The following is a 22025-nucleotide window of genomic DNA, read 5'->3' as shown; positions in this document are numbered from 1 at the left end:
CATCTAATATACGTATAATGTAATAAATGTAATTAGGAAATTTTAATTACAATCTGGTTGCATGGTGACAAAGTGGTTAAATAGTTCAAAGAATTATTTCTTAAAAGTTATAATTCCCCGTTACGCGAGGATTTTTACATAAATTAAAACATATTAAACAATCACAATGTACAGATATATTAAACTCTGATATCTTAACTTAGTATTTTTAACATTATTGTAACAACTAACTTTCTTTTATCTTCAAGTCATCATTATAGTGGTGACTTTCAATAAGATCCTAAATACCACAAGGTTGAAGTGCTTAGACCTAGCATAAATAAGATATAAAAACAGCCACTTTCTATTAAGTGTGCGCAGTGCAGATTCTTAGCACAAGGAGCGCGGTGCTTAAACGAGTATTTACAGATTGTTACATGCTTCGATAGCACTGTCAGAAAATTTAAAATAGTTTTTAAATAATGGAACAAAGGGGGCAAGTTACACCACATCACAATCACTGCACAGACAAAACCTAAAACTATTGTACTATGACGTCATGATGCGGATACGACAATTTCTGGTGTCATTCCGATGTGAAGTTTGGTGAAACAAGATTTACAAACACGAACAGGGTCGTAGAGTTGCTCTGAAGGGACGGGTGCCATTTCACTACAACATACACCACAAAAGACTCCACCACAACTTCTACAAAAGAAATTAATGCCAATAATTTTGCTGTTAATTACAGTAGAAACTAAAGAACATAAACATACCGACAGTGATGTTTTCGATTGAGAAGATTAAACGTCTGATCACAAATCCCACAGCGGACTGCATGATGGTCTGGTAGCCAAAGTACAGGCCTTACATCATCATCTGTAACTTGTTCCCAGCTCTCACAAATATCAGATTGCGCATCACTTGATACAGAAGAAAGACTGTGACGATCGTAAGTTGAATCAATTGAATCAATCTACAAAGTAGAATTTGAAAATTCGAGCACCATTCATTCGTCAAACTTCATATGTACACATTATAAACAAACAAACCGGATCTTTTTTGGTCTTTTGACTCTCTTCACAAACACAATGTTGGCTTTTCAACAAATCTTCTAATTTCGCTATCTTTTCACGATAACAGCGTTGTAACTTGACTAAACGTGCTTGCACAGGATCAATAACTAAGGACAAACCATCAACATCTAAATATTGATCGCACACACTCGAACATAATTTATCAGTAGGACATGCCGCTGGCTCAAAAGACCGAGTCCCCACATCGTTCTTTGTAATATCATCTGTGACGTCAGTAGTAGGGTGATTAGATTCCAAGTTTGTTTCAGTGTTACAATAAGCATTTTTCAATCCATCTTCCTCGGATTTTTCAAAATTTTCGCGTTCACAGTTCCATCACAACTATGATCAACTTTATCGACATAAGTATTTGTGCTACTGCTCAAACTGTCACTAAAGTCAGCGGTCTTTTCCAGTAGCTGATTATTTTCCATATTATCATTATTCTCATCAAGATTGCACATGATATTCTCACTAAATTCACAGTTGTGTAAAGCATTGTCTTTAACGGAGCTTTCCTTGTAGCTATTGTCATCGTCCAAATTTAGATCCGGTAAACACAACGTCGACCCTCGAGGAAGATTTAAACAAGTCTCTGATTTACAACCAAAATTTTTAGTCATATAAATATCCGAATCATCACGTGATCCTGGACTTCCATTAAAACTTTCTTTATTACATAAACTTTTCATGTCTCCATCTGAGTTGCGTCGATGAAATTGACGACGAGATTCCGTTTGATTTCGGAAGCACGCGTCACGAGAACCATCATCCTCACAAGACAGACCTGATGACAATATACATTGATCAAAGTAGACCCGAGGTGTATTTAAGTACAACGACGACCACAATAAAATGTTACTTGCTTGATATTCGGGATAAAGTACCTATGAAAAAAGATGGTCATTATTGGTACCTATGAAAAAGATGGCTATTGTTGATACCTATGAAAAAGATGGTTATTATTGGTACCTATGAAAAAGATGGCTATTGTTGATACCTATGAAAAAGATGGTTATTATTGGTACCTATGAAAAGGTGGCTATTGTTGGTACCTATGAAAAGATGGTCATTATTGGTACCTATGAAAAGATGGCTATTGTTGATACCTATGAAAAAGATGGTTATTATTGGTACCTATGAAAAGATGGCTATTGTTGATACCTATGAAAAGATGGTTATTATTGGTACCTATGAAAAAGATGGCTATTGTTGATACCTATGAAAAAGATGGTTATTATTGGTACCTATGAAAAAGATGGCTATTGTTGATACCTATGAAAAGATGGTTATTATTGGTACCTATGAAAAAGATGGCTATTGTTGATACCTATGAAAAGATGGTTATTATTGGTACCTATGAAAAAGATGGCTATTGTTGATACCTATGAAAAAGATGGTTATTATTGGTACCTATGAAAAAGGTGGCTATTGTTGGTACCTATGAAAAAGATGGTTATTATTGGTACCTATGAAAAAGATGGCTATTGTTGATACCTATGAAAAAGATGGTCATTATTGGTACTAGTCACTGCTCCCACTTCATACATGTTTTAAATAAATACCATGCTTAAAGTTATTGAATGAACATCTATATAGACATTGACAATATACAAAACACCCACCTGCTTGTCAAAGTGGTTGTACAGAAGATTTATACACGTTGAATGTGACTGTAACATAGGCCATATAGATGTCGTGTGAAGTTTAATATTCGATCTTAATCTTTCTTTTTCAGTATTACACAAAAACGTTCCATAGAGACAAGAATACGTATGATGGACAAGCTTCACCTATTCGTAAAAATATCAACATATATATGATAGTTTCATTAAAATACCTAACAACTGTCTTTACATTTCACACAGTGCTTCGTTTAAACCAAACAATGTTAACTGTAAAATATATTACCAAAAATGTTTCATTAAACTCAAATGAACATGGAAACTGTCGAAGTAGTTGATGAACGCAATCAAGAAATTGTAAAAAGATTGGAGATCGTTCATTTAAGTCATCATTATCATTACAGGTATGACCACAACGATCAGCAAACTTATGACCAAATGAAAACCATTCGCGCTCAAGAAGAATACGAAAACCCTAGAATGACAGAAGGGAAAAACATCTGTATTAAAAAGATCGAACAATACGATTTTAAACACAGATAATTTTATATACCTTCATGGTTCGATAAAAAGGGTCCAAAAGTAGCTCAGCCAACGAAACAACTTGTGGTGTTCGGTCCCAACCATCACTACAATGAACAACGACGTGTTTTCGTTCTTGTTCAATTGCCTTTGTTACTATGACAGCTGTTTTTATCAACGATGATATATGGGAAAGCCATTTAGTCCCTTCCAAACAAGAAAGCCACCTACAAGAGAAAACAAAATAAAGAAATTATTTTGTACTTTTACACAAGAAAAATGATATGTCTTACTTATGATTGCTTTATATAGAGATTCTAATTTCTCGTCATTTATGACTTACACAATATATATTTAATTTCTTAAAGAATATTTGTTTAATTAGTTTTACTGGTTATCATCCACACGTTGTATAAGCTTGAAAAACAAGTTTTGCCAAGTACACACCCTGTCTGGTCTTGTTGCTTGCAACATAATTCTCTCAAAGAATGAAAACTCTTACGAACAGAGTGAATGTTTGCTAAGCCCATGAACTGAATCTTACAATTTGGATAATACTCTAAAAAAAAAGGTCATTCTCAACAAAGCATGAAATATCTATATTTATCAAATAAATAAAAAATATTTTTAATACCTGTACATTCACTTCCCCCTCCTTTGACTCGGTTTGCAAAAGCAGCATAATTACCACGACAATCTACTACAAGAACTTTCTTCCCCAGTTCCTCTACTTTTGCAAGTTCCTCAATGCCTCCATTCACTAAAAAAGTTTGCAAAAAAACTGAAAACGAGCATTAAAACGCAATACAATATCAGTGGACTGGTATTTATTGCAATTAAGCATAAATAAAATAAATCATTGACACATAAAAGTTTTCTTAAATGGAAGTTACATCAAAAGAAATACAAGAAACACACAATAAAATTCTACCTAAATATCCATTAGCACAATGTGTTTCTTTTTCCTTAGGTAAGTGACTGTCAGAAGAATCATTCCCAAGACTTTCATCAAGTTTTATTTCCACATTTACAATGCTTTCCAAAGCCTTGAAGTAGAACTCATCCTCTTCACAACGCCAGTACAACCAACCAACTTCTGGTTGACTACAACGTGCGATTACAACACCATACTTGCTATGTCTAGGGGGGGGGGAAAGAAAGGAAGCTAATTTCTTGCGGGTTCAACTACCACTAATTCACATGTTTATTGATCCATAAACTATTTAAATATATATCAGAATGGGCAGACAACAAATATCAGTTATTAACTAGGTATTTTAAAACTTCACCTCCAAACAGCTGAAGGAAATCTTTGACTGGCACGAAATTTGGAAATCTTCTTTAATTTGTCATCTGTGATCAATTTGGGTACAATGTGCAACTTGGGATATGAAGAACATAATCTAAAGGTTCATTATTAAATTACTCTGTGACATACGTAATCTAAACATCAAAATTCTTCTCACTCAAAGTTCGAATTGGCATCAGTAATTTTCCAGGCAGGGTCCATTTCAAAACCCATTCTCTTGTATTCATCCATAAAATCAGACTGCATCTTACCTGCAGCACAAAATTTTCTGGTAAAATACGACAGGAAATTATCAAAAATATCAAATGGAAATGTTTTTATATGAATGTGATCTTAACAGCATTCTTTTTCACCTTTTAAGTTTAAAAATCCCACATGATTATCGGAAAGGGGTTGGTTTATTGAAACTAAGTCCTGACATGAGGTATGATAAGAAAATGCAAACAATTTCTCAAGATGATCGGGAATTTCTGCTTTCTCCTTCAATCTTTCATACCACAAGCTACAGCTTTCAACACAGTCAAACTTGAGCCTATAGAAATGGATGGTAAAAAGACATAAAAAACCAACAACTCATCTTGAAGACAAGTAATCATTTTTACACAGAATATCTTTAATGAAATACCCTAAACTAAAAAATAGTCTCTGTGTTGACATACTGAAATGACTGTCCATTCTTGCAAGAAACAAATATTTCTGGAAAGTCCTTTCCCTTCCACTCTAACGCCTCAATCAACATCAAAGGAACCTTCAAAAAGAATTATAATGAAGAATTCTATTTAAAAACTTCACATCTCAACTAAATCAAGGACAATTAGACCTACATTGATGAGGTAATGTTGCAACAAGGCAAAAAATCGAAAGTTTGATATAGTAAAAACTCCAGCAGCACATTTCCCAATATGTTTAATTTGCTCTCCATTCAGAGGAGAAAACGGGTTAAAAAGATGTGATTTATCTACAAAACAGAAAATTGAAAAGAATATAGAGATGATTGGGATTTTTGTTATTTCACATTCAAATTTTCTTCCCAGTTGTCTGAACAAAATAGTTGATAATACAAAAGTAAAAGTAATTATTACAGGGACTGAAACACTCAGCATTATTTTTGCAAACAAATAAATAAAATACATAAACAAAAATCTAAAAATTTCCAGTTATTTCTATGTTGAGGCAAATGTTTAAATCAAAATAAGCTTGAATGAAAACAAATAGCTTTAATTTTTGTTATAAATCTCCCACAATTAACAAAATGTCAAATATCATAAATGAATAAAGGATCAATTTGATTGAAAAGGACATTTTATACAAACCACGAACTATGTCTTTTTTTGGGCAGGACTCTCTGGTTTCAATGTTATCCAAACTATTTGAACCACTACAAGTCTCTTCCTTCATGACAATCACAAAATTTTATCGATTCCTGAAGGAAACATTACAAAATTAAATTACTCCAAGAATTTATACATATAGCTCACCATCTCTATCCCAATTTCTTTATGTTTAAGGTTGATAAGACAAAATTACCGGAAAATACAAAAGCAAAAGCAAATGTCATACCTTTTAAAAATTTGATTCCAATGTTATGCAGAAATTTCAATCGATAAAAATGCCTAAACAAGTAAATGAAGTACAAATGAATATTCAGTACATTGGTTATTTATCAATTTGTTCACAAATTCACTAAGCTAAAAATTATCACCTTTGAAAGTAGAACCAAAGTTTGTCCACGATTTGCTGCAGGTAAGAATGGAGGCGTTGGTCAGCATCAAAATGATGAATGATGTCATAGTAAGAAGTTTAATGTTCTTCCCAATCTTAGATAAGCCTGTAGACCATGAATATTTCAATAGTTATCAAGACATATTATAAGAAGTATTCTTTGATAGGAGGAAAACAATATCGCCAAACTTTAAAAAGTTAAACTTAAATTCATTTGTCAGCAAAAAGTTACGTTTCCCATCAACGTTTCCTCAGAATTTATAATCTTCCTCCACTGACCTCAATTAATATATATGAACTGTATGTTATATCTGTGTAAATATAAGTTATAAACAACTTATTTTATAATTTTACTTAATTTTAAGCCTCTATTTCTTTGGTTTATGACCAATGTCCATACACCTAAGGCATGTACTTTCTTGGTCAAAATTTACGTCGTTTCAAATCTTTAAACTAATTTCACGACAATCATTTTGCTCTTCTCTTCATCGAGTTGCCAGTTACTGCAAACCAACAAATAAATTTGGACTTTTAGAAGATGATATTGAGGAGAAATTTGTGAAAGGATTTGGTAAAGGCGGACAGAAAGTCAACAAAACAAATAATTGCGTAGAACTGAAACATCGACCAACAGGAATACATGTTAAGGTATGTATATTTTTAAATGTGTACTGTAAAAATGAGAGTATTATTGTTAAAGTTAATAACATACGTACATTCACAATACTGCCATTCATATAAACTAAACATGCAATGAAAATGCCATGATGTTTTTCTTAAGTGTCATCAAACACGATATTTGGAACGTAATAGAGTTATTGCACGTCAGATCCTTCAGGATAAGTTGGATTTTTTTTACAATGGAAAAGACAGCAAGATGGCAAGGCTTTGGGAAAGAATAAGGAAGCGAAAGGCTGGTTATGCTCGGAAACGAATGATAAAAAATAAGTTTACACTTGCAAACAAAGTAAATGATGATGAAAATGATTAAGTTATCAATTCGTGAACCACAAAGTGAAAGTTACCAATATCTGTTTATTTTAATGAGAAACATTTCAGCTTTGAAACAAATATATATTGTACATAAATATCATATATATCAGTAACCATGTACCTGACAAGGCAAGTGTAATGAAATCTATACATTAAATAAATCGATTGAATGTCTTATCTGTAGAAATTCTCTACCATTTACAAAACCATGCATTTTCATAGGTTTAGTCTTCATATGGCCAATAAATATTCGTAGCATCTATTTTCGTGCATTTCTTTCTGTTTCCAAAAGACAATCTCTAACTAATGCTCGTGCATGAAGGATGCCTTTAAAAGTATGACATAAGAATAACTTAAAATTGATATTCAAAACACAACTTATTGACACATCCTTAGTCCCAGTACCTTTCCTTAATCGTTCTCCGGCATTTTTACTTCCAGCATACGTAGGTTTTACATCTTTGCCAAGCTCCTCAATTACCCGAAGTAACTCATTGTATCGGGATGATGGCAAAGGCTGATGGGATGTTTTTGGTTTTGATTTGTTCTGATCAGGTCTCTGAACTGACACAATTTGAGGTAAATGACCTTAAAAGGATGAACTTCAAATAAGATCAAATTAAAATAAAAAAATTTATGACACATATCATTCATCAATGATAGGTAATACCTTGTGGATTTTTGTCCATATTTCAACAATAAAACAATTTTAAAACACTATATCATAACAAGTTTCTATTTCAATAAGTCTGTTATGATCTCTCATTGACAAATAACAAATTATGAAATTAATCACAAAGTTAATCACTAGTTTCCAATCTTCCAATAACGGATTGAGTCATGGATTGCGTGTTTCCGTTGAAAGATCTGCATTTTGAAAAACTGACAAATTCAAAAGGAAACACGATTTCGGCGCCAAATAAAAATTGTAAATAAACTAAATTTTGTATTTACATAGGAATATATTATAATTTTGTTTATGTTTGGAAGCGTCACAACTGTCCTTCTTCATTTTCCCGTTATTTCTATGATTTCTATGATTTTTCCATAATAATTCGTACACTATCCTAAACGGGAAGTGTATTGTGAATTTTGAAAAGTTCATACTGAGCGTAAACCTTGCAAGTAACTTGGTGTCCCAATTTCGAATTCGATCGACGATCAAAGAAAGCTGTTTGTGTTTTACGAGAGCGTCCAGTCTTGTAAAGATAACGATATTTTGAAATAATAATGGGTGAGTTTTTGTAAATATTTTAATCTTAGATCTTTTATCGTATGGAGTATTACGTTTTAAAATGTTTGCATGGAAATGTCAATGAAACACTTAAAGTAAATAGTTAAATGTTTCAGATAATTCATTCAGTGACATGAATATGACATTTCAACCAACAACTGTTTATCAAAGTACGCCAAAAGCCAAGGTACATTGACATATTTTTTTAACATATTCCTATTTAAAGCTTTAATCAACTAGAGTGTTAGTTAATTCAATGATGATCAAATAACGCTATTGCACCATTAGCAACACCAACCTTCCTTATCAACCACTGGATCTGTGATGAACAGTTCATTAATGAGATCACCACCAGTATCCAGATCTCCATCAAGTGTCCACAGGCAATCACAATCAAAGAGTCCAGTGAGGTTGTATCATGGAAGATCATTGTCACCTAGAAAGGTTATAGGATTTATAAAAAAGCTATTCTGAATTGTTTTTATGAGAAGGTTTTGTCTTTTGTAATGAAGTAGAGTACAAAATCTTTTGAAGTTAATGTGTTTGCTTTTCCTTGTAGTTATTAGATGTGGACGCAGACACAATTCAAAAGCAACGTAGAGAGCTTCAACTGTTGATAGCAGAACTTAAAGATAGGGATAGGTTGTTGTTTGATTAAGTTTTTAGAAAAAAATAAAGATAAGTTGTGAACACTTGCGCAAGTTTATCGAATCTTTACATTTCTTATATTTATTGATATAGAGAGCTAAATGACATGGTTTGTACTCATCAGAAACATCTTCAGTCTTGGCAAGAAGACCGGCAAAGAGTATTCTTAACTACCATTTAGCTGCCAATTCAACTGCCATTTGCCTTAATGAATAATTTTTCAAATTGTAACATGTGCTAATTTTTTAGATTGTTTCGTTCGAAAAAAGGTGTACTAGATTAGAAGGTATTGGATATTTGGTTCACATTATTACACAACTGTGATGTGAAGTAGCCTTTTCAAAATGCCATAACTATTTATTATAGGTGAACTCAAATCAAGAAATGAACAATGCAAAGCTTTGAATGCACGGTATAAAGGCGATAGAGTCGTGAAATTTTCATTCAAAAATTATTATTAATCATTGGACATTTTAGTCTTAAAAACACGGAAGCTCAAGAACTGCGAAAACGCAATGAACTAGAGACAACATTGGTAAATGGATTAATGGCATTCTCTGGGAAAATTTGTCACTTTAAAATAATTTTTACGTACCATTTAATTTATTTATCAAAACGTCTGTATGCAGGCCAGGTTAAAAGAAGTTACAGAACAAGCAGAAATTGCAACTCATCAGTTGGTTGATTTAGAGGTTGAAAAGCAGATTAAACTTATGAAATTATGTTTTATTTTCTGTTTGTCAGTTCATCCTTGCGCATCTATCGATGATTTATATATTCAACAGGAAAGTAATGTCAATCTTGGTAACAGTTTACGTGAAGTTTCCAATAATTTTGGAAAATTACAAGCAAGAGAACAAGAACTGGTTACGAAGATTAAACTAAAGGTATAAAATGAAACGACTTACATGGGAGTTTAGGGACATAAATGACAGCTTTAAAATGATGAAACATTCACAGGAAAACGACATAACGGAAGCGAGTATTACATTAGGAGAATTTCAGAAAAAAACAAAACAATTGGAGACAATCTTACAGGTACTCCAGACAATAAAAGGCAAAATAAATATTCTTTTCTTGGATTATACATATTCTGCATTTTTAGGAATACGAGACAGTTGAAAAAGCTTTACGAACGGAATGTGATCAACTTCGTGACCAAGTTAAGGCTGGCAAAAATGAAGTTGAGAATCTCCGAGGTAGAAGGAATGACGGAAAACATAAAAATTTCACTGCTTTGTTCAATTTAGTGTAGAAAACTAAATTTAATGTAAATGGACTATTTCAATGAAATCATGTTAATAGGGGAAATGACTAAGCAGTTTAGCGATGCAGATGATCTTCAAACAGAACTTGCACAGGTTAATAAAAATACTATACTTTACGTACAACTTACTATTTTACAATAATTGAAATGTTTCAACGATATTTTTCAGTCAAAACAAGAGGTGCTAGTGCTTCAAAAAGAAGTATTTCTTGCAGGTGATAATATTGAAATGAAACATTTGCCTTACTCAAAGATTGTCCTTTCGTTGCACTTTACATTTCCAAATGAATTTTTCTAGGAGAACGAGAAAAACGAAAAGATCAACTCATCGAGTTACAGAAATCGAAACAAGAGCGAACAGATTCGGAACTAAAACATCTCAGACAAGTACACTCAACTTTACTAGAAAATTTTAAATGTAATGTTAAAGTAAAAATGACTTTTTTAAAAAGATCTTTTTATCCTAACCAACACAACATGTTCGTTCATTATAATTAACTGTGGTAAACCATGCATTTCTTAAAGATTATATTTTTCATATGTCCATAGATCTGTGAACGTCAACAACGTGATCTTACATATGGACAGATAAAGATACAAGAATCACATCACAATGATGAGGATAAAAAGATAAAAGGTTATAATAATATATTTTATGGCGAAAAAAAACTACTAACATTTAAAATTCTCTATTTTAGATCAATAGAGGCAAACCCAAAAGTTATACATAAATCTGATTGGATAAATACCTCATGTAATCCTTTTCCTTCGTCATCATCCTTACACTCTCCAGTCAAAGATCTTTCACGTGACTTCAACACCAGTATAACGTTTCACGACAACGATGTTGAGGGTAGACGGTATAGTGGTGCATCATATTTTCCAGCGTCCAACGAACCACAATTTGCAATTAAATCTGGAAACCCTTCCACTGCAAAAGTAAATCATGGCTTGGGTAAGTTTAACCTACAAATGTACTGGAGTCATGTCATAGTGAAGATGGTCTATAAAAAATCAATATACTTGATCTCCTTGTGTTCATGCCAATGTAACAATGTATTGTCGAATTCTTTTAGAATCTCCCGAATTAATCTCCGAAACTGAGCAGTATTTTTCCTTACCATTTTTTTCAATATCAAATAACGAGACATCACTTTCGGACACGAGAAATGACGACGTGGAAACTACAAAACAACAAAATGTTTGTGTATCAATATAGTTTTGTTAAAATGTTTTTTAGTATTTAAAATAATTTAAACTTACCTGTTATTACATAGTCTTTTATATTTTAGGACTCATCTTCCCAACAAGTAAATTACATCGTTTGTTAGCAGAATCTCGTCAAATGGTTCAAAATCTCGAACAAACTACGGTCAACATCACGAATAAGGTGGTTTGTCATCATACCCTTTCATATCATTGATGATCCTTTAGGGTCTCGTTTGATCCTTCTTGAAATGTTTTGTCGGTTGTTTTTACACAGAATTTTAGAAATGGATTAGAAGGATTTTCACCATTATCAACCAGTCCATCATCTAATATTGGAAACCATCTCAAGAATGAAGAAGACAGAGAGAGATGAAACCTTCTATGTTATTTATCAATGTGTAATTTATTAATAGATTAGTCGTATACGTACTATTTATGAAACCTTTATGTTCATTTGAGCATACTTAAGTTAAATTTTGCTTAAAATGGAGGCGATTCTTATGTGATTTTCGTTGACATACAAGCTATACGGGAGGATTTTAACGACTTGTTGAAGAAATAAATACTAACGACGCTCAAAATGTTTACCATAAATAAGTTTCTTTGCATACCCGCAAGTAATTATACATTTATTTACATCATTTCATAGGCAAGTGAGAGAAAATCTTCACATTTATCATACAAGTCAGAATAACTGTATGCCATGAACTTCATTTGAAAATTATCATTTTTCATCTTTCAAAAATTCTTAACAGTTGGTTGCGGACGTTGGATGTTACTGGATAGTAAAAATTTTGTTTGTTTCTCTTATTTGCCCACGATGGTTAACTTTGGACACGTTATCACATCCTCAAAAAACCACTAATTTATAATAAACACGAATATTTATGTTAAAAATAATATGTGCAAAAACATGGATAAGTGCAACATTATCGCTACGCAGTGATACGATCCCAAAATAGTTCACAAGCAACGTAAAAATATATTAAAGTGATACTTGGATTTTTTACTTATTTAGGTAAGTTTACTTTAAAAATTAAAATATTATGCATCAACTTTACTTATTTAGTTTTAACAGATGTTATACATCATAAAACTGTACAAGGATGTAGTTTGCTTTCACCTATGAATGAAATAATAACTTAAGATAGATCATGGCAATAATATCGTTTTTTTTACATAAATATATCGTCACTATTTTCACCCAAACCATTATCTTTTGAATTTTGTCTTCGAGCATCAACGTATCTCACAGCTGACTCCTAAAAGCATTAAAACCAGATTATATAGAAAAAAAATTCCACCTATTTTAAAATTCGATAACTAAACCCTGATTACCACATTTAGCGTATTCAAGAACTTTACAAAGCAATAAAACTATAACTCATAAGATAATGCAAGTTTAAATTACCCAGTTCAACAATAACATTGTTAAAGTGTAATTTCCAGGTAAACTCAATAGTTTGCTGCTAAGTCGATCTTTGATCCTTTTTAAAAAATCACTTGTTTCTAAAGTATGAAAAGAAACTTGGCATAAAATCAAAGATGAACACAAAATGCGAAATGCTACCGTACATATTGAACAAAGTATTTAAAAGTTGTTTTTTTTTCAAACAAATAAAGATGGAAGACTTTTATTACAAATTTAAGTGACTACCAACCATAATCCTTCGTGTCATAAAGAGGCGAAGTCTTTGGATAATTACTCGATAAACGAACCACTAAATACGGAACAGCTGGTAACGTTTTATCATCTAAGAGACGACAAAAAATAACACGCAAAATTAACACATTATTTCATTAAATAGAAACTTCTTAACGTTGATGGAATAAATGCAAACTTTTTTCTCAAAGAAAAATCCTTTGATGTTTTTAGTCAACAAAGAAAAACAAGCAACTCACTTATTGAACAGACCAAAATATTTTCATTCCGTTCATCTTCGCCCTCATTAGCATAATCCATTGTAAACTTATTACTGAGTTGCGCAATCTCCGACTTCACGACGTGTGGCAGAGTGGATCGTAGTTCTGGTTCTCTAACACGTGATGTTGGCACGGGGGGTGGACTGAAAAAAAAGGAATTTTAACATAAAGTTAAAGTGTACATTTTACAATATTTAAACTTGACAGTTGGACATACACATGCCTTCCATTGTAATTTTTTAGGAATGAAGTATTACTTAAAAAAACTTACCATATGCTAGGACCATGAATGGTGGCAAGCATCGGAGTAAACAATTGTGCCATACGATTTTTGTATTGATGTGAATTTGTCTTTGCTTGTGTTTGCAAAGCTTCGACAAGAGAATGTCCAATAGGAACAGGCTAAACACAGATATTTTATGTTGTAAAATACAATTTATGTACAACAATTTCATTAACTAGATGAAATTATCAAGCAAGAGTTTTGAAAAATCACAAACCTCAGCAGGCTTTCCAAGTTTTCTCTCCCTCACACCTTCGCCTTCAAACTAAGCAATATCAAAATAATTTTACACATATCTATGTTTTGTTTACTTTTAAAGCAGATTTCACAAGTCATTTTATCCACAATTTCTACTCAATATTCAACTTCAAAATTGCTGCAACTTTTATATAAACTTACAGGTAACTTTCGTCGTAACACATCCTCGACCTTCAACAAAGCTTGATAAGCTACCCTAGATGATAATATAACAAAAGTAAAATACACTTATAAGACTTGGGGTGAAATTTGATGTACAACAGTTCATTTACTCATTTACCTTACACAATGTTATTTACCTTTCTTTGGATTACCCAAGATACTTAAAAGTCTTTTCAACTTTGTTAAATTCTTGCTTTCTTTGTTGGCAACATCTACATTGTAATAAAAATACTTTAGTGAAGTATAACGAACTTAAAATGATCTAGAATAAGTATATATAATTAAGATAGTGAGAATTCAAGGATAGTGGAAAGTATGAAAAATACATCGCCTTTGGAATCGTAATTTAAATCAAACATAAAATATTTCCTACATTTAATTGATTTCTCCATCAACTCCAATTTAATTTATATTCATGGATCATGAGGTGAACATCCATTGATTTAAGACAAACAAAAACATTTTTAATAAAAACCTATCAAAATCTATAGTCAAAAAATGCATGTTAGGGTTACGCAAGTTAACGGTCATTGAGGCAACGTGTTTGAAAGTGCATTTGTTAAAACAGCCTGAAAAGACAGACTGAAAAAGACAGACTGAAAAAGACACACTGAAAAAGACACACTGAAAAAGACACACTGAAAAAGACACACTGAAAAAGACACACTGAAAAAGACACACTGAAAAAGACAGACACTGAAAAGACAGACTGAAAAAGACAGACAACATTTCATTAATAAACATCTGAATGCTAGCGCAGACCATTAGACCAACTATAGAAGTTTGTTTAATACTAATGAAATGGATCTCCTTACACTGCTCTGGGAATAACTAGTTAACACTCTCACAATCTATTACAAAAAATCACCAGAGCATACGCAATCAACTTGACCAACACTCCTTACTTCATGGTCATGGCAACAACAAACTGGATAAACTAGCACCAACTTTATAGAGTAAATAGCTTGCTTTGTCACAAAATACAGAAATTAACTGCGCATGCGCTGGAGCAGATGTTGGCCAGGCCTCAGTGTGTCCACAAAGGTCTTAGTATGTCTGAAAGGTCTGATGGTTATGATAGGGGAAGCCTGTTACTGGCATTCTCAAGTGGGATATCATGGAGAAGTCAAAATTTAACATCAAAACATCAACATATGTTGTAGCCAGTAGTGATTTTTAACTCCAAGGGTATCAGAGATATGAACCGAAAAGGAGATTTTTGTTTTTACAATTTTTTCTTTTGTCAGTACAAGTTCTTCACACAAAGTAAACTGTAATATCTTAGAATATTACAAAGTTTCAACTTTCCAACAGCTTCTGTCTTTTTAGTATTCAATTAAGGCTCATATAATTTTGAAATAAAAAATTGGGCCTATGACTGATGCTGTTATTAAAGTTTAAATTTCCACATTACAGATGATGAAATGTGGATTATCTGGCCCATGAAGGCCAGAGGTCTTCACTTTCACCAAATGAAGCTTCAAAGTTCAAATAATATGGATGTATATGTACCTTCATCACTTTGCATCTTGGCAATCATCTTTCTCAATGGTTCAGTATACACTGAAAGCTGCTTAAGCTGAAACAAACAATCCATTAGCAAAAGTTTTAAAATATCAAAAGAAAACCAAAGAAAATGCAGCATACCTTTTCCATATATTGTTGTTCTTCCTTATCTGATAAATCTGTCCTGCCAGGACTTTCTTGAGAGCCCAAATTGAGGTTACTTGGAGGGTTGAATGATCCAGGTGACTCTACACTTGGGATGCCAGAAATCTTTGAGGCTAGCAGTGATGAAGGAGACTGGGCACTAATCTAAATGTCAAGATATACCACAAAAGTGTTGAGTTTTGGCTTGGTGAACATGTTTAAAGAAAGTTTACCTGGGCAGGTGATGATGCAGCAGCTGGAGAATGACTTATAGGACTTGGAGAAGGAATGACAGGGGATGGTGAAGGATAAGCAGAGGTCGAGGTAACTTGAACTGGCCATGCATTTTGCACCTTTGATTGTTTAGCTGAAAAATGTTCATAATTACATATAATAACTGATTACAATGATCACCTATCATGATTCCAATAAATACCTGATTGATGTGATGACAGTGGGGACGGCGAGTGATGTAAAGGGATTTTAGGAGATGGTGTAGAAATTCCATTAAGAGGTGATGGCTGTGGCAATAACTAATAGAAAACAACATAATAATCAACAATATTTACAATCTTTAACATGGCTGAGGGAGGATTGATATAACATATTTCTTATATTCATACATTAATATTTAATTAATAGAAGACTATATTTTAAAGGAACTAAATATAGCATATCATGTATACATAAACATCAAAAAATCAAACAATCATAAACTTTTGCATCATATACCTCCCCCTTCAACACACACACAAAAGGACACGGGGAGAAATAATTTTTTTTTACCTTTGAAATATGATGTGTATCTGTTTGAGGCACTGAAATTTATAAAGAAGATTGAAATTGAACAGTGACAATTGAAAAGTTAAACAACAAACATGTCCATAGTTACCATTATGTTCATTGAATTTAAGCTGTCCTGTTTGTGAGATGTTTGAAGTAATCATCATAGGATTCCCCGGTACTTGATTTGTTGATGCTTGCTGTTGTTGTTGTTGTTGTAGGTTTTGACCACCTAATGAGAAAACATTCAATTCATATAGAGTTACAAAATTTCCTTGAATTTAAAAACAAAACAAAAGGTACAAATAAAATGAAACATTGTCAGTTCCTTGGTCTTCATTCTCTGATTCATATGATATAATATATTGACCTGATTGTAGATGCAATATTATCCTCGCCACCATTGTGAGATAAGCGTCCTAAAATTATCACAATACTAATGACAACTGACAACAAAAATATTTATTTCACTTCACATTTGGAAACAGTATCGTCGTGTTACTCACTCGGCTCCCTGATCTACTGAATATTTGATCTTCAATTTCCGCAGCACTTTTCTCATTTGGAGAGCCAATCAAGTTGGACGACTTCTTAAGAGCTTCTTCACTGAAAAGACAACACTTTTACTTTAAATTGAACATTGATAGTTATTTCAATGACGACAAAACCGACCAATATTTATCACTTACATATTTAAAATCACCCTTTGACGAAGCACAGGAGTTTTCCAGTCGCCACTATTGTTAGAAGACATTTTGCTCAATGTCGCACTAACAAAACAAAAGCGTATCTAACACTTATAAAAATTACAATGCTCAAACATCATTAGCTGTTTTTGTTTGGAAATCAGGAAATGTCTTCCCGTTACACACGCATAAATTGTCGCATTTTATCCAATTCTATCGTCAAATATTTCTCGCTAAATACAACCACTGACCTGTGTTCAGCTACCTGGATGGAGCGTAAGAGGGGGAGCTGGGCTGGAGCACTGCCCGCACGCCACGCTTAATCATAAGTAAAACAAAAGTTTCTATTCTAAAATTTACTTACACACACAATATCGTACATGGCGAGGTTGTATATTGCTTTGAAATGATATATTCACACCATTGAAAAAAAATTATGGAATATAGTTGCTACCTTGTAATTACGTCATATATGTTCTTGATGATAATATTAAAGTTTTATGATATATTTTAAATAAGTTCAATGAAAAAGCAGTTCAGACTAACTTGTCAATCTGCATCCTTTTTTTTTAAAGCATGATAAAATTACGATATAAATCATGATTATTCAAAAAAATTGTGAATGCGCCATTGGAATAATAAAGTGGCTAAATTATTTGCGCATAATTTATTTTGTTAGATGATGAAATGAGTATTCATAAGCATTTAAACATTTTATGACGTCATTGAACTTGTGCACCTGGCACTTTACCAAGAACCTGCAAAGGAAAAAAAACATAAAAATTCATGTTCCAACTTTTGTCTACAATATCAAATTGCATTTTTTCTACCTTTGAAAGATCCACACCAGTTAAGGCTTGTACAGCAGGGGGGAGTTGACCAACCAGTTTTGTAACTTCACTGGAAACACTGCTACTTCCACCATCATTGATCATAACAATTTGTTCCGTCTTCGATAAAGGTGCAGCTACTTCGGCTGCAATCTATATAACGACATATGGCGTTAAGTTGATGTCCAGAAGAAATTACTTTCATATATTTTATTCATAATCGATAGAAACTCTTTATATTTAGCAGTTGTTAGTTACGATCTTCTCCATAAAGTTTAGCAAGAAAAACTTAGTTCTGCTAAAAAGTATGTCAATGATAAAGATTTGATTTTAATAAGAAAGATAGTTAGTTACTTTTGGAAGAGATTCCAATATCAAAGACATCATGGCAGCATCACCATACTGTTTGTAAGCTGCGGCTTTTTGTCTCATTCTTTCTGCTTCAGCTTTACCGATTGCTTCAATTGAAGCAGCTTCAGCCCCACCAATCATCTTTTGTGAAAAATAAATGTCAAACATCATATATCTAACATGACACCAAAATATACACAGTAACACCAGACCAGCTTCTTTGACTATACCAAATACTTCACACATCAACTGAAATTACTCTTATCTCTTACTACAATACAAACAACCTCTCTAGTTGTAGAAACAGTAATGGCAACCTCCCTCAGCAAGACGTTTAACTACTGCAAACTTGTTCCTTACCAGACTAATAAATAGCAATCTTTTACTAAAAATAGGAGTCATAACTGACCTTAATCTTTTCAGCATCTGCTTGTGCAGCAGCGACAGTTTTTGTCCTGATATAAAAGAACAGTATAATATTCACATCAGAAAAAAATTGGATTTAACATGCTAAACTATAAAAATCGTTTTATGATGTGAAAAAGTTAATTAAACTCTTGGAAATGTATTTTCATTAAATTGAAAATATCAAAGCTAGACTCTTTTTTCAAATGAAAAATGAAAATAAAACTCATTTTATGGCTTTATTAAAAACCTTTGTCCTTGTGCCAAGGTCTGCACTTTGTAGCTTTCAGCTTCGGCTGGTCTTTTTACAGTTGCTGTTAGTTCTTTCTCTTTCCTTTCAATTTCTTTTTCTTCTACAGAAATTTGCTTTCTACGTTCAACAACTTGAATTTGAATTTCTTCTTCGCGAATCTTCTGTTTCTCTTTGTTGGCCTAACAATAAATGATAGGAAAATGCATACAACAATAAACTTACAGTTAATGTCCTTCGATAAAAAATAAGGTAAAAACACTGTTCACATGTTTTATGGACAAAAAAACGACCAAATCAATAGGAATTTTTGCAATGCAAGTACAAATTGCAGCAATAATCAATATTCAAACTTATAGCTCATATATACCTGAAGCTCGTAAGCCAGTTCAGCTTCAGCATTTTTTGTGTTAACTTCTTGGTCAAATGCTGCTTTGTTCATTAGATATTCCCTTGAAGCATCAGCAATTTTAGCTTGAGTTGAATATTTGACTTCCATCATTTCTTTGGTACATTCTGCTTCCTGCAATGATTATATGTACTAAATTTTTCATTTCGATAGATGTACGTTTTACATTTTTGATAGCTTTGTAAGTTATGATTGAACAAATATGATTGATTCTTGATGGATTGTAAGTAGCTAAACTACTTTTTAGTGTTGGAAAATGGGATTCTGAATGTGTAAACAGTAAAGGATTTCTTGCAGTAAAAATGTCATCATAACCTTAATATTAACAAAACAAGATTCCATTTTAGAATTTGAGCTGGTCAAGCTTATGAATAGAGCATATTATTGTTTAACATACCCTAATTCCTGCATCTCTGTTAGCCTCAGCAACACCAATATCAGCATCACGTTTAACTTTAGCTGTTTGAGTTTTTCCCAATGAATCTAAATACTGTACTTTATCAACAATATCCTTGATTGTAAAACTCAGAATTTCAATTCCCATCTTGCCAACATCTGGAGATGCTACTTCTCGAACAAGCTTTGCAAAGCTGTCTCGATCTATAGAAGAATTATATGAAATTCCAAAATAATGTTTACAACTACAATGAAAAAATGCACACATATATTTTCAAAAACCACACAACCTTGCTATCTAAATATAAGCATTATTTAACAATAAAAAGTGCCAGTGTTGGTACCTTTATAGATTTCTTCAACCGTCAAAGTTCCAAGAATAGCTCGAAGATGTCCTTCTAAAGTCTGTAAAATTACATCTTCAATTTCTCTAGTAGTCTTTCCAAGAAATTGTTCACATGCTGTTTTCAAGAACTGTCCTTGCATAACTTTGATCTGAGCAACACCTGTCACAGTGACAGCCACACCCTCGGCAGTTTCAACAGATTCACAAGTTGGATTCAAAGTCATCACTTCCAATGTCAGCCTGTCAAGAAAATACAGTTTAATATACAACTAATGTTATAAATTACAATCAAAATTGTACAGTACATATTGCACCAAATTAAGAGGTAAAAATCTTTGAAAAACAAACCGTTGAACATCACTGACACAGGCCCATGCCCATCCCCAACCTCCAACAATAAGCTTTGGTTTTGTTTCACCTCCCTGGCAGCATCCACCTTAAAAAACATGAAAAGTTTATTCACTATATGTTAAACAATATTTCGTATAAATACATAGTAATTTTATAACAGGCATTAAAGATGACTTTAGGATATCAATTAAATTGACATTGAACTTGCTGGACTATATCAACAATAAGTTCATTTGGTATGACTGCAGAAGTATCTCTAGGCTATGGTTGCTACAGGTTTTTATCATTTATTATTGGACAAATAATTTGTAGCAGACAATAATCATGATTATGAAAATTTATCAAACCCCATTTTATTGAAACCAAAAATATTCAGTTAACACAAAAAATATTGTGGTTTGCATCTGGCATATTTAATAATACTTATACGAAAATAATCTAACAAGCTGCGAATTATTCATCAGTTCAGTCTTTATTTTGTTAAGTAACATGACAATCATACTTGACATTTTGAAAGACAAAGACGGGATAATTAAATATCTGATACGGAACTTGTGGAATCAAGCATATAATCACACAGTAAATTGATTTATCACTTTGTAAAATCTTTGATGGTAAGATATTGGAAATTTTAGACAAGAAATAAATCCTACTTTAATGCAAACAAGCAAGAAATCTATGTGTATGTATACTATGTTTATGATATAAAAACATAACACTCTCCTAAAAAATACAGCCGTATGAAATAATCGAGCTGTCAAATTTTGTTTGCACAAGCAATGCTTTAAAAAAAATTAAGCAACAGTTGAAGATGCGAAATTTCACAATATCTACATACCGATCACAGTTTCATCATGTACAAAGATTTTATACAAACGCAGTATATTTGAGAATTCAATTCAAATTCAACGTTAAAAGTTCAAACCTGAAATTACCAAGACTTCGTTAGGTCCAACAGTATGGCAATTCCCCATTTCCTTGTACTCGATTCAAAAAAGTTTAATGTGAAAGTAAGATATTAATATAATATTAGAAAAGACAGAACTTGCGTTCAGTATTTATTATCAACATCAAGTGGGCCTTTCAAATAACAGCTGGAGACAACCCGTATGCAGGCTACGATACACCAGTCCTAAAATATCGGTGCTTCAGTGATAATAACGTCACACAACGTCATAATGTTAAGAATTCAAGCAATTTCATTGGTCGAGAGAAGTGATCTTTAAGAGGCACAGAGACACGGAATGCCTAAATTTATCCCCGAGTGGGCAAATATCGAACTTAGAAAAAGATCTTGTTGAGGCGGTTGACACGTATTTCAGCAAAAAGAAAAGAAAAAAGGCGGTTTTCCAGGAATA

General features: G+C 32.5%; 4 protein-coding genes across 4 annotated transcripts; 1 reads left to right on the top strand and 3 right to left on the bottom strand.

The window, feature by feature from the left end:
- Positions 1 to 9: 9 nt before the first annotated feature.
- LOC124434596 (myotubularin-related protein 3-like) lies at positions 10 to 6479 on the bottom strand. Its single transcript, XM_046984475.1, is given in 18 exon segments — positions 10 to 687; positions 756 to 955; positions 1032 to 1332; positions 1335 to 1942; positions 2681 to 2848; positions 2967 to 3155; positions 3234 to 3429; positions 3650 to 3761; positions 3837 to 3962; positions 4134 to 4342; positions 4492 to 4605; positions 4669 to 4762; positions 4865 to 5043; positions 5171 to 5259; positions 5336 to 5469; positions 5825 to 5934; positions 6072 to 6124; positions 6214 to 6479. Coding segments are annotated over 16 exon segments (2955 nt in total). The 5' UTR covers positions 5910 to 5934; positions 6072 to 6124; positions 6214 to 6479; the 3' UTR covers positions 10 to 536.
- Positions 6480 to 8179: 1700 nt separating this feature from the next.
- Positions 8180 to 12165, top strand: LOC124435313 (coiled-coil domain-containing protein 62-like). Its single transcript, XM_046985249.1, has 19 exons — positions 8180 to 8460; positions 8577 to 8647; positions 8749 to 8904; positions 9020 to 9102; positions 9202 to 9268; positions 9358 to 9394; positions 9475 to 9520; positions 9586 to 9643; positions 9738 to 9800; positions 9894 to 9995; positions 10069 to 10146; positions 10214 to 10307; positions 10414 to 10469; positions 10545 to 10590; positions 10674 to 10762; positions 10925 to 11012; positions 11074 to 11076; positions 11653 to 11765; positions 11859 to 12165. The coding sequence occupies exons 1-19, from the start codon at positions 8457 to 8459 to the stop codon at positions 11955 to 11957; spliced, it is 1353 nt and encodes a 450-aa protein (XP_046841205.1). The 5' UTR covers positions 8180 to 8456; the 3' UTR covers positions 11958 to 12165.
- Positions 12166 to 13245: 1080 nt separating this feature from the next.
- On the bottom strand, positions 13246 to 17501 carry LOC124434592 (mediator of RNA polymerase II transcription subunit 15-like). The gene is made up of 15 exons (XM_046984471.1): positions 17333 to 17501; positions 17150 to 17249; positions 17014 to 17062; positions 16753 to 16875; positions 16647 to 16678; positions 16297 to 16393; positions 16094 to 16227; positions 15858 to 16025; positions 15723 to 15789; positions 14348 to 14422; positions 14190 to 14244; positions 14008 to 14055; positions 13779 to 13909; positions 13487 to 13650; positions 13246 to 13338 (listed from the first exon to the last, which is right to left on the bottom strand). The coding sequence occupies exons 1-11, from the start codon at positions 17395 to 17397 to the stop codon at positions 14240 to 14242; spliced, it is 915 nt and encodes a 304-aa protein (XP_046840427.1). The 5' UTR covers positions 17398 to 17501; the 3' UTR covers positions 13246 to 13338; positions 13487 to 13650; positions 13779 to 13909; positions 14008 to 14055; positions 14190 to 14239.
- Positions 17502 to 17706: 205 nt separating this feature from the next.
- Positions 17707 to 21784, bottom strand: LOC124434590 (flotillin-2-like). The gene is made up of 10 exons (XM_046984468.1): positions 21593 to 21784; positions 20665 to 20752; positions 20315 to 20556; positions 19972 to 20174; positions 19536 to 19688; positions 19166 to 19347; positions 18920 to 18965; positions 18514 to 18651; positions 18160 to 18312; positions 17707 to 18087 (listed from the first exon to the last, which is right to left on the bottom strand). The coding sequence occupies exons 1-10, from the start codon at positions 21639 to 21641 to the stop codon at positions 18052 to 18054; spliced, it is 1290 nt and encodes a 429-aa protein (XP_046840424.1). The 5' UTR covers positions 21642 to 21784; the 3' UTR covers positions 17707 to 18051.
- Positions 21785 to 22025: the final 241 nt, after the last annotated feature.

This window comes from Xenia sp. Carnegie-2017, unplaced genomic scaffold (assembly GCF_021976095.1).
Source record: "Xenia sp. Carnegie-2017 unplaced genomic scaffold, XeniaSp_v1 HiC_scaffold_14, whole genome shotgun sequence".
NCBI lineage: Eukaryota > Metazoa > Cnidaria > Anthozoa > Malacalcyonacea > Xeniidae > Xenia > Xenia sp. Carnegie-2017.
This window is presented reverse-complemented; position numbering and strand designations above follow the sequence as displayed.

Coding starts and splice junctions, on each gene's coding strand:
- LOC124434592 (XM_046984471.1), bottom strand. CDS start 17,397: ATGTCTTCTAACAATAGTGGCGACTGGAAAACTCCTGTGCTTCGTCAA. Junction 16,026..16,093: donor CTGCATCATCACCTGCCCAG/GTAAACTTTCTT, acceptor CTTGACATTTAG/ATTAGTGCCCAGTCTCCTTC. Junction 14,423..15,722: donor CAAGATGCAAAGTGATGAAG/GTACATATACAT, acceptor ATTACAATGTAG/ATGTTGCCAACAAAGAAAGC.
- LOC124434590 (XM_046984468.1), bottom strand. CDS start 21,641: ATGGGGAATTGCCATACTGTTGGACCTAACGAAGTCTTGGTAATTTCA. Junction 20,753..21,592: donor CGAAGTCTTGGTAATTTCAG/GTTTGAACTTTT, acceptor ATGTTTTTTAAG/GTGGATGCTGCCAGGGAGGT. Junction 18,652..18,919: donor CAGATGCTGAAAAGATTAAG/GTCAGTTATGAC, acceptor TTTTCACAAAAG/ATGATTGGTGGGGCTGAAGC.
- LOC124435313 (XM_046985249.1), top strand. Junction 9,521..9,585: donor TGCAAAGCTTTGAATGCACG/GTATAAAGGCGA, acceptor TGGACATTTTAG/TCTTAAAAACACGGAAGCTC. Junction 10,147..10,213: donor AATTGGAGACAATCTTACAG/GTACTCCAGACA, acceptor CTGCATTTTTAG/GAATACGAGACAGTTGAAAA.